Here is a 14,632-nt window from a genome sequence, read left to right as displayed (position 1 = left end):
GATAACTCAGAGGAAACAAAATGGCTGTAAATTGTTCCTGGGAGAAAAGTTATTTTTCCTGCTACAAAAAGGCAAGTCATACTTCAGGATGTTGCTTGTAATACCAGTCCCTAGGCCAAATCAGGCTCCATAGTAAATTTCCACTCAGAATTCATTAATGTCTCACAAATAAGAAGAAAAAAAGCCTACACAATACAGTTAAAATTCAATAGAAGGGCTTAGTGGCAGCAAGCAGCTTAAAACCCTTGTTAATGCAGAAGCTTATGTTACCCTTGTTTGTAGTTTCGTGGTTTTGGTTTTGCACATTTTTTTATTTTTGTGCAGAAGCTGAGACCTGACCAGACTATTTTACTGATATATAATGCAACATTTAACACCTAACATTACATAGCAAGAGTGATGCAAAAGCTAACGTGTGTTTTCCACAATAAAACTATTTCAGCTGTTTCACCTGCATGGCCTGATATATTTTGGCTCTGTATGCTGAGCTTTACCATTTCCAGTGTGGTTTGAAAACTGTATCTAATATAAGAAATTAAACCCTCAAACTATAGCACATGGCATGGCACAGTGAGACAATATAGTCTCAGGCTGTCTCCCTAAAGAAGCTCAGCAGCTCTTGCTGTGATACAATTAATTTAAGCAGCAGAAAACACTGTTTGAACTCAAACTAGAAGTTTCTTGGTGAACTCATGCTTAGGCCCTAATCTCAGAAGAGTTGTGGCAAACAGTTTGGACTCCTTCCATCCAGCTAGTGAAATCCCTTTTGTTCTGGTGATGTTCCATAAGTTTTCCTAGTCACTTGTCTTTTATCTAGCAACCAGAGCACACCTTTTTCTACATATGAGACAGGAGTGAACTGCTCATGGGGTGGAGCAGATCCATACTCCCTCTCCCTGTCATGAATACAGCATGTAATCCTTTATAATCAATGTTATACTGCCTTTCCAGGGAAAGGGGGAAAGATACAACCCTGATCCAAGATTCACTGCTAGCAAATATTCTTCAGGACATATTAAGCTCTCATTTACTCCCATGCAACCCCACTTATTGCTAGGAGGAGCTTTGTCAGTGAGGAATCACTGTCCACCAAACTTCATCATACCATTTTTGCCATGGCTTTTGAACTCCAGCTACGTTTGAACCACTTGTCTAGGTACTGTGGAATTGGCAGACGAGATTTGCAGTCCATTCACTTTTTATTCTGAGGTCAAAAAAGCTGATTCAACTTTCTATGCCTCCTCTTTTTTTTCTTCTTTCCTTAAGAAGACCAGTCCTTCTAGAAACAATTGTACTTTTATAGCTGCTATTTACTCATTGCTTCAGAAGAGACCAGTGCTTGGTTCGACAACAAACACATAGCTCAAGAGATATTCTTAAACCCTGATCTTAAGCCTGTCTGTCCAAGGTTGTTTTCTCAAGTACAGCTCTTGCTACCTCGATTAAAGTAATTGCTACAAAACAAAGCAGACTTTTATACTGAGAATACCTGCTTGATTAACTGACAGAGCTGAAATACCTTGAACAGAATAAACATGATCTCTGTTAATTTACCTTGTACCCAACATCTGTTTTCAGTAGCCTTGTTATGGTCTTTGCCTACATTTTTCTATAAATGAAAGACTATTTTTTCCCTCTAGTCTGTAATCTAGGTTTATGCCAAGGTGGAGGAGTATTTGGGAAAATGGAGAGTTCTTTTCCTGACTGAAAATAAAACGGCATTGTCACTCAAGCACTGTGTAAATCATTAACTCTTAACCTTTGTGAGGAAAGGAGTTATATTTGGTAGCCAGGACACCAAGGAAAAGCCAACAGTCCCCCCCAGCCTTTTGGTCATAGAAACTTTAGTTTGAATACAAGAAAGAAAGAATAAGTTGAAGAGATACAGAGAGCAGATTATTCCAGAGGGAACTGAGAGAAAACCAGAGGAGGAAATAGGATCAAAAAATACCAGGGACCTTAGTGCTTTAATAAATTATTTTCCTGCATTTTGGCACATTATGTGTAGCAGCCAACAAGAGAAACAGGCTATAGCCTTAAAAGTGCAGATAAATAAATTATCTCATATAGCACTGTATATCTTACATGCAAAACTATCTGTAAATATATAGATAATGTTAATTCAAATGCTTATGGACAAATTCTTTTTCTTGTACCTTGTACATATGGTGAAGATGAAGAACAGTAGCTAACTTCTGGATTATTTAGGCAAGGGAGTAAAAGGGAGTAAAACCCCTTAAAAGGGATTAAAACTGAAATTTAATTCTGATACTAAGTTCTAATAATGCACTTATGTATCACATTGTATGGGTAAAGCATATTTGAAATCAGTGAAAATATAGATTGTTCATTTTGGGGCAGTTCTATACTCTACTAAGGTAAATAAAATCAAATCTCCTGGGCTCAAAGGAGTTTCTCCCTTTTCTAGGGAAAGCTGCCTAGAAAGGGAGAAGGGTAGGTGACAGAGCTAAGCAGAACATCCTGCTAAATTATTCAAAGGCTACAACATATTTCTAGCTCTTGGTATGTGCTGTTTGGTATGATCTGCTGTTTCACGTGACTACTTGACTACTTATTTTCCAATATTTGGTTCATTTTTCAGAAATCCTGACAGTGTTATTAAGCATCTGTAGTTAGCAGTATTGTCTTTGAAGGTCTTGGTACTTATGAGTTCTCTGTGGACCTCTTTTGGAGCTTAGCTGTTTGTCTGCTTGTCACAATGACATAAGAAAATAATGAACAGAATTAATTTATGTCTTTACGTTCTGGCCTCAGTGGAGTTAGACTAAAAGATGTTTTGGTCGGATGGGTTTCAGATAAGCATTCAGAAAGGGTCCATTGTTTGAATAACCATAGAAGCTCAGCACAATGGAATAATGGTTTATTTAACTAAGGTAATAATTTGCACATTTGAGAGATCACAGCTGCTAAAATGTGTTCTTCACTGTTCTGTGATTCTTACCTATGTACAGAGGTACCATTAACATTGAGATTAAATTAAGGGTGTTCAGTTGTGTAGGAGGGCCTCTGGTTGTTGGTTCATCTCTGGCTTTGTACTTGAGTACAGCACTGCCCATGAGCTGGGGTGTAGTCAAGCTCCACTCCATCATGCATTCATTTTTTTCCATCAGCATGAAAGTGTGAAGCAGAAGAAAGCCTTATACATGTTTAAGTCCCTTCCCTGAATGCTTTAACATGGCCCTGTGGCCTTCAGGGTATGAAGAAAGCTGTGCATGTGAGTGTGCAGTGTCAGTGGGAGACAGCAGAGGAGTAGAACAGATCCGGGGGGATCTGATTTGTAGGGGCCCATACTCTGTCCTGACTTATATCTGTGCATCTTCCATTGACTTCAACAGGCACTTCTTGTAGTTATCTCATTGTGTGACTGCAGGTTTCAGGTGAAAAAATTCTGCATACTTCTGGAGCTAGGTATCATTACAAGATGCAAATAGAGGCACAAAGCCGGCACAAGGAGATGATGTCTCAGTCCATAAGACAAAAATTAATTTCTGTGACTGAGACAAACAGATTTTCCTCTTCTAGTAATTCAGGTTTTGTCATGTGCTAGGTAAGAAGCTTCTCTTAACCTTCACAGAAGGTTTATATTTCACTATTTTTTCTCCTCCTCTCCTCCCACTAAATAGTCAAAAGCCTGAACAATACTTCCTCCCTGGTCCAGCTATAAATATCTTGTTGTTGAAAAGCAGTGCTAGATTCTTTATGGTACGATTTTTCATGTTCTGATATTCATCTGTCATCACTTTTTGTAACATGGGTGCACAGTTAGTGTATTTTCCTACTGTGTTTTTTTTCTTTATAAAGTCCATACTCATCAGAATTTCAGTCCATGCTGAAGGTTCATCTACAATCTTGAAAAGGTGGAGAGTGTAAAACTTTGAAAAGTGGAAAAGGTTCCAGGAAACCAAACTAAGATTAGCCCAAAGTAAAATCATCAAGTACTTCTGTTTGCTGATTCATTTCAGTTCCACCCAATTATTTACTAGTGAGCAAGACTCCAAGGTTTTCTTTTGAATTAGTTTCAGCAGTCCATATTTCAGCGTTTCTGAGGAACATATAATTAACCTGTAGTGAATAATAGGTCAGAACAAGTTACATATTCATGTTTGGAGTGCAAGTGAAACTAGTTGTAATCCTCAGTTGCAGAGTTTGGACCCCAAGTTCCTTGGGGTTTTGGCACATTTCCACCGGTGATTTCATGGCTTTGGGGCCCATGTGCATGAAAACTGCAGACAGTCTTATCTTTCTTTTAATTCCTCAAGTGGTGCACATCATCCCCTGGCTAATCCTTACATATCTCTGATACTTGCACGGATAAGTCTTCAAGAAGCAGGCAAGCCTCACATTTGAGCTGTCAGAATGTTCACTGGCATTCTTTGTTATTTCACTGTAAGCAGCACATTTTGTTGTGACCACTGTTGTGAAATATTTTTAAAATTGCAGAATAAAGATTACAACACTTGGAGGGGTTTTTCCCCCTTTAACAAGAAGAAGGAATAGTTTCCTAATGCATTTCCAAATGGTGCTATTTTTTAAGCCATCAAGTGTAATGGAAAGAAATGCAGTTTTCAGTTTGAAAGGGAAAATTGTAGAAATCAAAATGCATCAAAATGACTGGATTCTTATTACAAGTCTAATAACTTCCTGTTGAAAAACTTACAAAGACAACAATCTGTACAATATTAAAGTAAAAAAGTTTTGATTCATGGGGGTGAGATGAGACAATGGGTGTTCATGAGAACCTTTATATAACTTTTCAGACCTGTTTGAGGCCTGTAAACCTCAGTCTACTGTTGTAGAAGATTTTCTAAAATCTTGTCTTAATCTGACATAAAACCAGATCTCAACAAATATAATTTTCTTGGTAATAACATTTTTTTTTTTGTTTACCTATTTCTCATATTTACACAGCCTTAACTTTTAGGGGAAATGTTTGATTCATAGTAGTGTTTTTAGGTTTTTTTTCAATACATTTTAATATTTTGTATATAAAAAGGGAGCCTATTGCTAACAATTTCTCAGCTACTGAGAAAAGTTGAGGTATGACTTTTTCAGGCCTGCATTTATGTGTGTATCACTTTGTTTTGGGTTTGTATGGCCTGCTTTTGGTAGTGGGGGGGCACGGGGTGACTTCTGTGAGAAGCTGCTGGAAGCTTCCACCATGTTCCCGAGAGCCAATCCCTGGCAGCTCCAAAGATGCATGTGCCGCTGGCCAAGGCTGGGACAGTCAAGGATGGTGGTAATGCCACTGTGATAACGAATTTAAGAAAAAGAAAAAGAAGTCCTTATTGCACAGATGTAACTGTGGCCAGAGAAGAGTGGGGTGAGAACATGTGAGAACAGCTCTGCTGACACCAAGGGCAGTGGAGAAGGAGAGGGAGGAGGTGCTCCAGCCACTGGAGCTGGGATTCCTCTACAGCCAGTGGTGATGGCCGTGCTGAGGCAGCTGTGGCCCTGCAGCCCATGGGGATCCATTGAGATGCAGAGATCCACCTGCAGCCCATGGAGGAGCCCCATGCAGAGAGGGGCCCTGTTCCCACTCTGAGGCAGCCTGTCCTTGAAGGACTGCACCCTGTGTAAGAGGGACCCACACTGCAACACTTTGAGGGGCACTGTTGCCCATGGGAGGAACTCATGCTACAGCAGTTTTGGGAAGACTGTGTGCCTGTGGGAGGGACTCACGTTGCAGCAGTTTTGGCAGGAGTGCTGCTCGTGGGATGGAGCCACACTGGAGGAGTTCACAGAGAACTGACTCCTGTGGGAGGGACACCGTGGTGAAGCAGGGGAAGGACTCCTCTCCCCTGGCAGTGGGAGAAGCTCCGGGTGATGAACTGACCACAGCCCCCGTGCCCTGTCTCCTTGCATCGTTGGGGTTGGAGGGAGGGGTGGCAGGAAGGTGTTCTTAAGGACTTAGTTCACTTCTCATTATCCTGCTCTTTGTTAGTAATAAACTGAACTCATATCCCCAAGCTGAGACTGTTTTTCCCGTGACGGTATTTGATGAACAATTTCTCCCGGTCTGTATTTCAACCCATGAGCCCTTTGTTTAATTTTCTCTCCCCTCTCCAGCTGCAGAGGGGAGTGAACAAGCAGCTTTGGTGGGTGCCTGGCATCCAGCCAGCATCAACCCACTACACACTTCCTCAGATATAAGCCAGAGTTAGTAAAAAAGCTTTTTCCTCTAGCCATTGCCAGACCGAAGGTTTTCTTGGGAAATGCATAGTTTTCTGACCAGTTTTCAGTGGCAATTGTTCAAGTCTCATTACAACCAAGTTAAAAGTATTCTCTTGAGCTCAACATTTTGATTATATTAAAATAAAATGTTAATGTTGAAATTAAATGTTTTCAAAAGATTAATCAAAATGTTATTGAATGCTTTATTTTGCAAATAAATCATAATTTTTAAACCATTATCCTCAGTTGGAATTAAATAAGCTATTAAAATCTATACTTTCCTGCTAATAAAAACTCTGTTCTTCAGCTGTCTCTCCTACTTTAGTAAACAGCCATGGTCTTTGGTGAAACTGAGTTTTTTAACTCCATACCAGTAGTTTAGCCCAGGAAACATTTGGGATGATATGTCCAGTTAATTAATTCTGATTGTATCTTTACCATTTGAGAAATAACTACAAATACAAAAAATACTGTGAAGGCTACACCTTTAGAAGGACACGCCATTGCCATTTCAGAGACTTCTTCAGAGCAGTAAATATGCAGTGCTTATGAAATGTGGGAGGTGGTGGAATATGCGTCAGATTCCCCAGTTATATATGATGGATGTAATCCAGACTTTCCCTTTTGGCATCTTGTGCTATAACTTCTACTTGATTTTCACTTTTTATTCTAGTGCCAACAATATGCCTAAGCAAGTAGAAGTCCGGATGCATGAAAGTCATTTAAATCCAGTGGAGCACAGATCCAAGAACTTATGTGTGCAGTTCTGCCAGTCCCTCCACAGGAATCTGCTCCTGACTCTTACTGTGTTTGGTAAGCTGTATGTGCTGCTCTGGACATTCTGTGTGTATCTGCATTTGTTCCTGTGGCACCACATCCTCTGCCTGTGGTCTTCAGCTGTTCCAGCTGAACAGCCAGAGAGTGAATAGGATGCCCATGGGTACTTCTTGTGTATTTCAGGTGAGCAGGGTATTCCTGACACAACACAGAGCAAATCCACACCACTGAGGTATCTGGTTTGGAAAGGAGTGTGATTTAAACCCCAAGGCCAGTCAGTGTCATCCAGTAGAACTGAATGCGCTACACTTTTTTTCTGTCAGTGATTTGAAAAAAAAAAGAAAAAGAAAAAGACAAAAACTACAAAATTTTCTTTTTTCTCTCAGTTTACACTTCATTGGTTTTAAGGTTGTCTTCCCTCTCTGTAGCTGTAAGCCAACGCTCCATGATCTCATCCTGAATACTGCCTCTGGCTTTAGCAGCTTCCAAATATGGAACAGTTTGACATTTTATTGTGGTTCACTGGCTCTTTGCCTGTTTCTTTTTCACTGAAAGCCCAACAGCCATATGCAGCAAATTTGTAGACATACTCTTGTTATTGTTTGAAAAACCAGCTGCAACTGGTCTTGATCTGCAAATCCATCTCCATATTTTCAGTCTGCAAAACCCCATACTTCCGAAGTGCTTGCCTTGGATCACCTTTCAAAGGCATACCTAATGCTGTCCAAGGAAAAAATTTTAAATACACATATATTTTTCATTGTATCAAAGAGGTACTTCATAATCATGGTGGCTGTGCATCACAACAGAAGCTTTGCTATCAGGTACATTTGGGGTTGGGATCAGGGGAAAAAAGGCATCCTGGATGTAAACATAAAATACCTGTTCACAAAAATCATGTTACGAAAGTAGACGTGGTATTTTTTTCCCTAAATTATACTTTAACAGTCTCAATCCTGAGCAGGAGGTTTAAGTTTTATCCCTTTATCCACATAAATGATGAGGAGTTTGTTTGTGATTTGAGAACATCAGGACAAGGAGAAGGATGCAGAGCATCAAAAAAAAGGAATAAGCCATGAGCCCTAAGAATCAAGTTTTCTTCAAAAAGAAGAAAATACTGTGGATTATTCCACATCAGGCAGTTCCTTCTGATACCCACCTGCTCCTTTTTTTGTTCTTCTTCCAGGTGTTATCCTGGGTGCGGTGTGTGGGGGTCTTCTTCGTCTAGCAACACCTATTGACCCTGACATCATCATGTTAATAGCCTTCCCAGGAGATATACTTATGCGGATGCTAAAAATGCTGATCCTCCCTTTAATTATCTCCAGTTTAATCACAGGTAAGATACATTAGCCATAAATACTTTAGGATGCTTTCTACAGATATCACCTGGTTTGCTTTTTGTGATGTAGGAAGAATAATGGTGTCATCCTGTCAGCATTTTGCAGTTGCAGGGGGTATTTCAGAGTAAATTTCTGAATAACTTGGTCGGGTTTATTATGTATGTGCTCCAGTGAATTTATTTCCAAACACATGCGCACATGCTACCATCAGAAATTGGACCCTGCAAATAAAATGGCATGACACTAGTGACCCTGGACTTCTTGAAGGTGTAGTGTAAGCCAGACCATTACCAGTTTGCAGAAGTCAAGGGCAAAAGATGGTAGAGATCTTCTCTATTTTTCAATGCTTCCTCTACAATTAGATGGAGTTTTAAATACTTATCTTCAAATTATTAGCAGTAGACAGTGCACACATAAGAATTAGAGGGAGAAGCGTCAGTAATCTGTCTTGAGGGGAGAAATCACAGGGATGAAAGTAGGCACCCATAGGTACTCATTAAACTTTGAAAATTGTAAAAGGATTTTATTTATAATTATTGAATTGGATATTGAGTGTCAATATATTTGCTCATGTCTTAAACACCTGCAGGACTGTCTGGATTAGATGCTAAAGCAAGTGGCCGCCTGGGGACAAGAGCCATGGTCTACTACATGTCCACCACAATTATTGCTGCTGTGCTGGGTGTGATTCTGGTTTTAGCCATCCATCCAGGGAATCCAAAACTCAAGAAACAGCTTGGTCAAGGGAAGAAGAATGATGAAGTATCTAGTCTGGATGCCTTCTTGGATTTGATCCGAAACTTGTTCCCTGAAAATCTGGTTCAAGCATGCTTTCAGCAGGTAAGTCCTTCTGCTCCTTGGTAATATTCTTTACATCTTTTACTTGTCAGGGCTGTCTGTAGAGTTAATGTCATTGTTTAGGTTAATCAGAGAAATAATGACGCAAAGAGGAATACAGGTCTAAAGTCTTGAGCAGGTAAATGAAAGAACATTATTTATACCTGCCTTGGTTTATGTTGTAGTTATTTAAATTCATTAATTTTTAAATTAAGTTTCTTTTAGATTTGTTATTAAGTAAACTTTAGTTTCCTGCATGCTTTTCATACAGTATCCATGGTCATGAATGCTGGCTTGGTCATTCACCCAATTTTAACTTGTCTGTTAGTTACAGAGATGATGGTTCTGCAATGCCCTGTTTAGAATATATGGATGATGATTATTCCAGCTCGTTGTCAAAAATGTACCCCAAAACCCAACCTCTCATAACCTCTATTGCTGTGTTAGAGTCCAGGTGAGGTGGGGATTATAGATCCAAAGGGCTGACCCACCTACAGGTGGCTCCATCTCACCAGCTTTGGAGCATGCTGGGAAGGAAGGATGCTTGCACCATGTGTTGCTTGCTCTGTAGGGAGATAGTTTTGTTTTTCACCAGTGCTTAATCAAAACACCTTGACTTTAAGAGGTAAAATAAGCTTAAGCATATTTCTTGTATGTAAGCTGCTTTTCCCTCCAACTGAATTGTTTGAAAGTAATGCAGACAGGGTTTTTTGGGGGCTGTTTTTTTATTTTTATTTTTTAAATTTTAATAGGATTTGTTGCCAAACCTATTCTTAAGTGTTCCTGTGTGAAATTATGTGATAGCTGGTGCTGTGGTTATAGCCAAAGAAAAAAGTAAAGAGAAAAGGGAGAAGGGAGAAGAAGCAATGGGAAAGTGGAAGAATGGAGGGTGACCTCAATTGCCAAAACGGCTTGGATTGCTTTACCTCTTACATGGACTTCCACATAAAAACATATAATCCTTGGGGATTTAGAGAGAGAACATTCTCAGTATTTCCAAATCATCACAGGAATGTCAGTCATGTGGTCAAACTGTTGGTGGCTAAACATCACATGTAATGGGAAATGTATTTTTTGCAAAATTGAGTGAGGGAAATCAGGGTGCTTTTGTTTTTTTCTTCCTCTCCCTCATTTGAACTGAGGGAGAGAAGGAGAGAGGAGGAAAGAAGAGAGGAAAATTCAATTTCATGTCAGTAGAAAGTGGTCAAATATCTTGAAAAGGGGCAAAAAAGAGAAAAAAGAAGAATTAAGCTGCCTGTGTCAGATAGACTGTTTAAAATGTTAGTATTACTTTTTCAGTGTGTGTAATACCAATGTTCAGGTTGCTTCACTAGTTATGGATCAGCAATTCCACCAATTATTTTTAAATTTAGTAAAAAAAAAAAAAAAGAAAAAAAGAACTTTTTGGCTTTTCAGTGTTTGACTTTAGCAGATTCCAGACTATTTTCTAGTGAAAACCTCTGCCACAAAGCCACATTTAATTTGTGAAGTGTGACTAGATGGAACTTTTGCTTCTGCTAGACCTTAACTCTGTAAGGAGTTAGGCTTTACTTTTCTCTTTTTAGGAGGAAAATTGCTTGCTTCAATGTTGTCAGCATATATTTTCTTTCCCACATTTCTAGTCTTTCTCCATAGTCATTCAGTGTTTCCAGGTAGCCCTAGGAGGAAGAAACGTTTTGCAGTAATCCTGCAAAGAGTGGTTCTGAAGGTTGCACAGCAATGGTGCTGAACAGTGTAGGGGGAGGTTTTCATGCCTTCCATTGCCACCAGGCAAAGCACCATGAGGAGATTCATGTGCAGCTTTGGAACTGTTCATCTGCAAACTGGACTGTGGGCTGTCATGAGATTTCAATCTCCCCTGAATTTTAGCGTGGTCCACAAGAAAGTTTAAATATATGATGAAACTTTCTATTCCAGCAGAAAAACCATAGGACCATCTGTAAATATGACTGACATTTAAATGGTTTTCTAGTCTCAGATGTGGTCAGAATCTAAGCATTATGGCAGACTCAGCATTTTTAGACACTGTGCCCTTGGGCAAAGGTCTGCTGAGGACCTTTGACTTAAGTGACTGTAGTGGAATTTGTGAGTGTGAAGTGTCTAATATTTTAAGTTTAATTTCCCTTACTCAGTTCTTACATTCTGAATACCTCACATAAAAAGTACTTTGTTGACAACATCCCTCAGATAAAATTTAAGTCTGAGTAAAAGTAGGCATGCAAGAATGTTAGGTGGTTTCAGGACAACGAAAGAGTTTCTCATGCAAAGCTGTGTAGGTTTTCTGTCTATATCCCCCTCTCCAGATTTAGGCAGCAGGTTTTAGAAGGAGAAATGTAAGGTATTTTAAAACCAAAAGGCTTTAAACCATATGGATCAGGTCTGGATCATCATCCATAGTACTACAATGTCCATGTCAACAAGAAAGAGGTGCAAACGTTCTTTGAAAAGCTAATGCACAGTTTCTGCTATCTTGCTATCTTGTGGGAGCAAGGGGAATAGGGGGGAGGTGGGAAAACATGGAAAGCCAGTCATAGCTTCCATACCATTTTGCCTGTCCCAGGACCATGAAGAGGCGGGAAAAGGGTCAAGGTGTGAAATGGGAGGAAAACATCCCTTCTAAAAGCAGCAAATCACAGATCTCTCTTTTTTCCACTCCGTCCTCCCTTCTTTCCTAGCTGTAACCTCAGGCTGACTTCTACCACTCCTTCCCAGCTTTTCCTTTACCCTGCCTTTCATGTACCAGGAAGGGTCCAAATGCATTCGTAAGCTGATGCCTTCTTTTTTTTTTTAGGTGGTCAGATTTGTATCTGGCAGCATTGGTAATTTTTCTGCAATCTATCCCCCACAATCTTTTTATTAGAGAGCTCAGGGGACTTGTATATTCCATTTTGAGCTCTTGCAGTCAAGAGCACAAAAGCTGTAAGAGAAGTTTTGGAAATGTCCTGAATTTTTGATTCAAATTAACTGGGATGACTTGAGCTGGACAAACCATCCTGAATAACAAACCTTTCTGCGGAGTTGCTGCCATGACTGACCTTTAGAGGCACTTGGCTTTTGGGGCTAAACAAATGGTATCAGCCTGTAACACACAGTCTGGGAAGCACCCTTTGTGAACTGCCTGGCCAAAGTGACTAACTGTCTGTGAAATGTTTCATTGTAGTGATAAAAAACATGCATTCGCCATACTTTTCACCCTGCAGTCATGAGGAAGACCCCCAGTACTTTGTAACATTTGAAACTGTTGAAAAATAGTCTTAGTTTTGGAAGAAGGGTTAAGAGGGTTGAAAACTGTTTGAAACTGTTGAAACTGTTGAAAAATAGTCTTAGTTTTGGAAGAAGGGTTAAGACACTGTAGAATGTATGTCCAATCCTTTAAAAATATAGTTCCATGGAATTTCAAGTGAAGACCTTATATTATTAATTCCTTATCTACCATATGGATGCATTCAGTCTATTTCCATTCTCATCCCCCCTTTTTATTGCCTTCAGATCCAAACTGTCACCAAGAAAGTGCTGGTACCACTACCTGTTGAAGAGCCACCTAATGTCACTGATTCTGCTATTGCTATGGTGAATGAGACAGCCCCACCTGAAGCCCAAATGGTCATTAAGAAGGGGCTTGAATTTAAGGATGGCATGAATGTCCTGGGTAAGAAAATTTTTTGCCTGTCAAATATGTACATGATATGTATGTCACAGCTTTTTGCTGTGGCTAGGTAGTCAGTGTTGTCTAATTTGGTCTTCAGTACATGTTTAGTCTCTCCTGACAATCACCAAATGTTATCACCTACTGCCTGTCCATTGGTCTCTGAGATACCACAAAAATCAGCAAGTGAATTGTTCTGGATTGGCAGCTTTGTGGTTATGAATTGTGGTTATGAAAAGTGGAGCATGTAGGAGGTACCCAAAATACCCTTTCATCCTAGAGGAAGCTAACCTAGGCCAATACTAATGCATATTGGCAAAACAGTATTGGGGAGAGCTTCAAGAGCCAGTGCTTCACACACCCCCTGATGGATCTGAGCTAAGTTGTTTCCAGTAGGTGTCTCGGGTGTGCTGAACTAATTTGGCTCGAGGCAGAGCCTAAAGTGAGAGGTGGAGTGTGAACCACACCGCCCAAGAAAAATCCCAGAAAGGCTTGACACATTTCTGAGTCACTTCTCCCTCCTCCTTTCATGCTGGCTGCTGACCTTTACCAGCTGCAAATGCCATCATGCCATCTTGTCTGGACAAGCCAGCAAATGGAGGTGGTAGGAAAACTTTGCCTATCTCCCACCCTTTCCTGAAGCAAGTGTTCAGTCTGTGATAGGGGCACATGAGAAGCAAGCAGCTTCCACACCACTTCTATTTTCTCTTCTGTGTCTAGAATCCCTCTTTTGTCAGCCCAGGGAGGAGCGCTCCTCCTTCAACTCCTTGTTTTCTGCATGTGGGTGAAGTCAGTCACAAATCAGCTCTCAATTTGTAGCCTCACACCTACGCTGGAAGAGCATGCTTTATGCTCTGTGGCAGCACATCCACAGGGCTGAGGCTGACACCTCTCTGTCTATAGGTGTTGTCCTCAACGTGGGACAGTATGGTGGGGTACCTAATCCCCTGCTTTCTCTCACCACGAGGCCATAATCTTTGAAGGGCAAATGGCCTCTTACAGCTGCTGAATAGCTCTTGCTGACAGTGGCTGCTGTGTCTGCAGACCTTCCTGAGGTGTTGTTGAGTTGCCTGGCTGCTTTGCTTAGATGTAGGGGAGATGATACCATCTATAAGCTGGTCTTGTTTTTCTGTGAAGCAGCCTGCTCTGCAAGAGCCCTGTATCCTGCCTGTCTTCATGGCTCTCGTTCCATTCTGCATGTGGGGGCAGAGGAGCCACTTTCAGAGCTGCAGGTTGGCATTTTGCACCAGGCATGAGGCAGCAGCTCATTGCCAATGCTGTTTACCCTCATCTGATTTTTTCCCTCCTGGAATTCTGCTTATGCATTAAAATGAAACAGTTGTTCTGATGTGAGAGATGCATTACATTTAATGCTGGGCTTGTTTTGTGCAGGCTCTGTCATGGAAAAGATCTACAAGGCTGAATAAAATTCCTACAGGAAAGAAATACACACTTTAGCTGAGGAATTTGCTGTTTTGACCGATGTCTCTCAAATTTCTTGAGTTTTTTGGGTTGGGTTGGTTTGGTGTGGGTTTGATTTTGAATGAAGAAATGAAAATGTTGTGGGAGTTGCCATCCAGTTTGGATAAGCTGTACAAGCTGGGAAAATTCCTGCAAATGGGAACCAACCTGACTCTCATGACTAACGTAACAGCTCATTTGGAATTAACGAACAAAACTACCAATTAACATTTTCTAATGCAGATTCTGAGTTCCAGGAAGTAACTTGGTCTTTGAAAAGCTTTTCATCATTTCTCTACGCTCTACAGCACACAAACATATGCTTCACTTCCCTATTCAACTGACTCAACAAAGATAGCTTGGTTCTAAAGAATGA

General features: G+C 40.4%; 1 protein-coding gene across 5 annotated transcripts in view; it reads left to right on the top strand.

The window, feature by feature from the left end:
* The window catches only part of SLC1A2 (solute carrier family 1 member 2), an 89,323-nt gene that overhangs the window by 46,394 nt on the left and 28,297 nt on the right, over positions 1-14,632 (top strand). For all 5 annotated transcript variants that reach the window (XM_088058352.1, XM_088058350.1, XM_088058351.1 and 2 more), the window contains exons 2-5: positions 6,866-7,005; positions 8,156-8,308; positions 8,902-9,152; positions 12,639-12,798. In XM_088058352.1, coding sequence (XP_087914478.1) covers positions 6,876-7,005; positions 8,156-8,308; positions 8,902-9,152; positions 12,639-12,798 — 694 coding nt within the window. In that variant the 5' untranslated portion in view covers positions 6,866-6,875. The remainder of the gene's footprint in view (positions 1-6,865; positions 7,006-8,155; positions 8,309-8,901; positions 9,153-12,638; positions 12,799-14,632) is intronic.

This window comes from Pseudopodoces humilis, chromosome 7 (assembly GCF_049639895.1).
Source record: "Pseudopodoces humilis isolate 2021_Gansu_Grassland_sample_001 chromosome 7, ASM4963989v1, whole genome shotgun sequence".
Taxonomy (NCBI): Eukaryota; Metazoa; Chordata; class Aves; order Passeriformes; family Paridae; genus Pseudopodoces; species Pseudopodoces humilis.
Note: the sequence above shows the minus strand (reverse complement) of the source record. Positions and strands in the feature narration are given on the sequence as shown.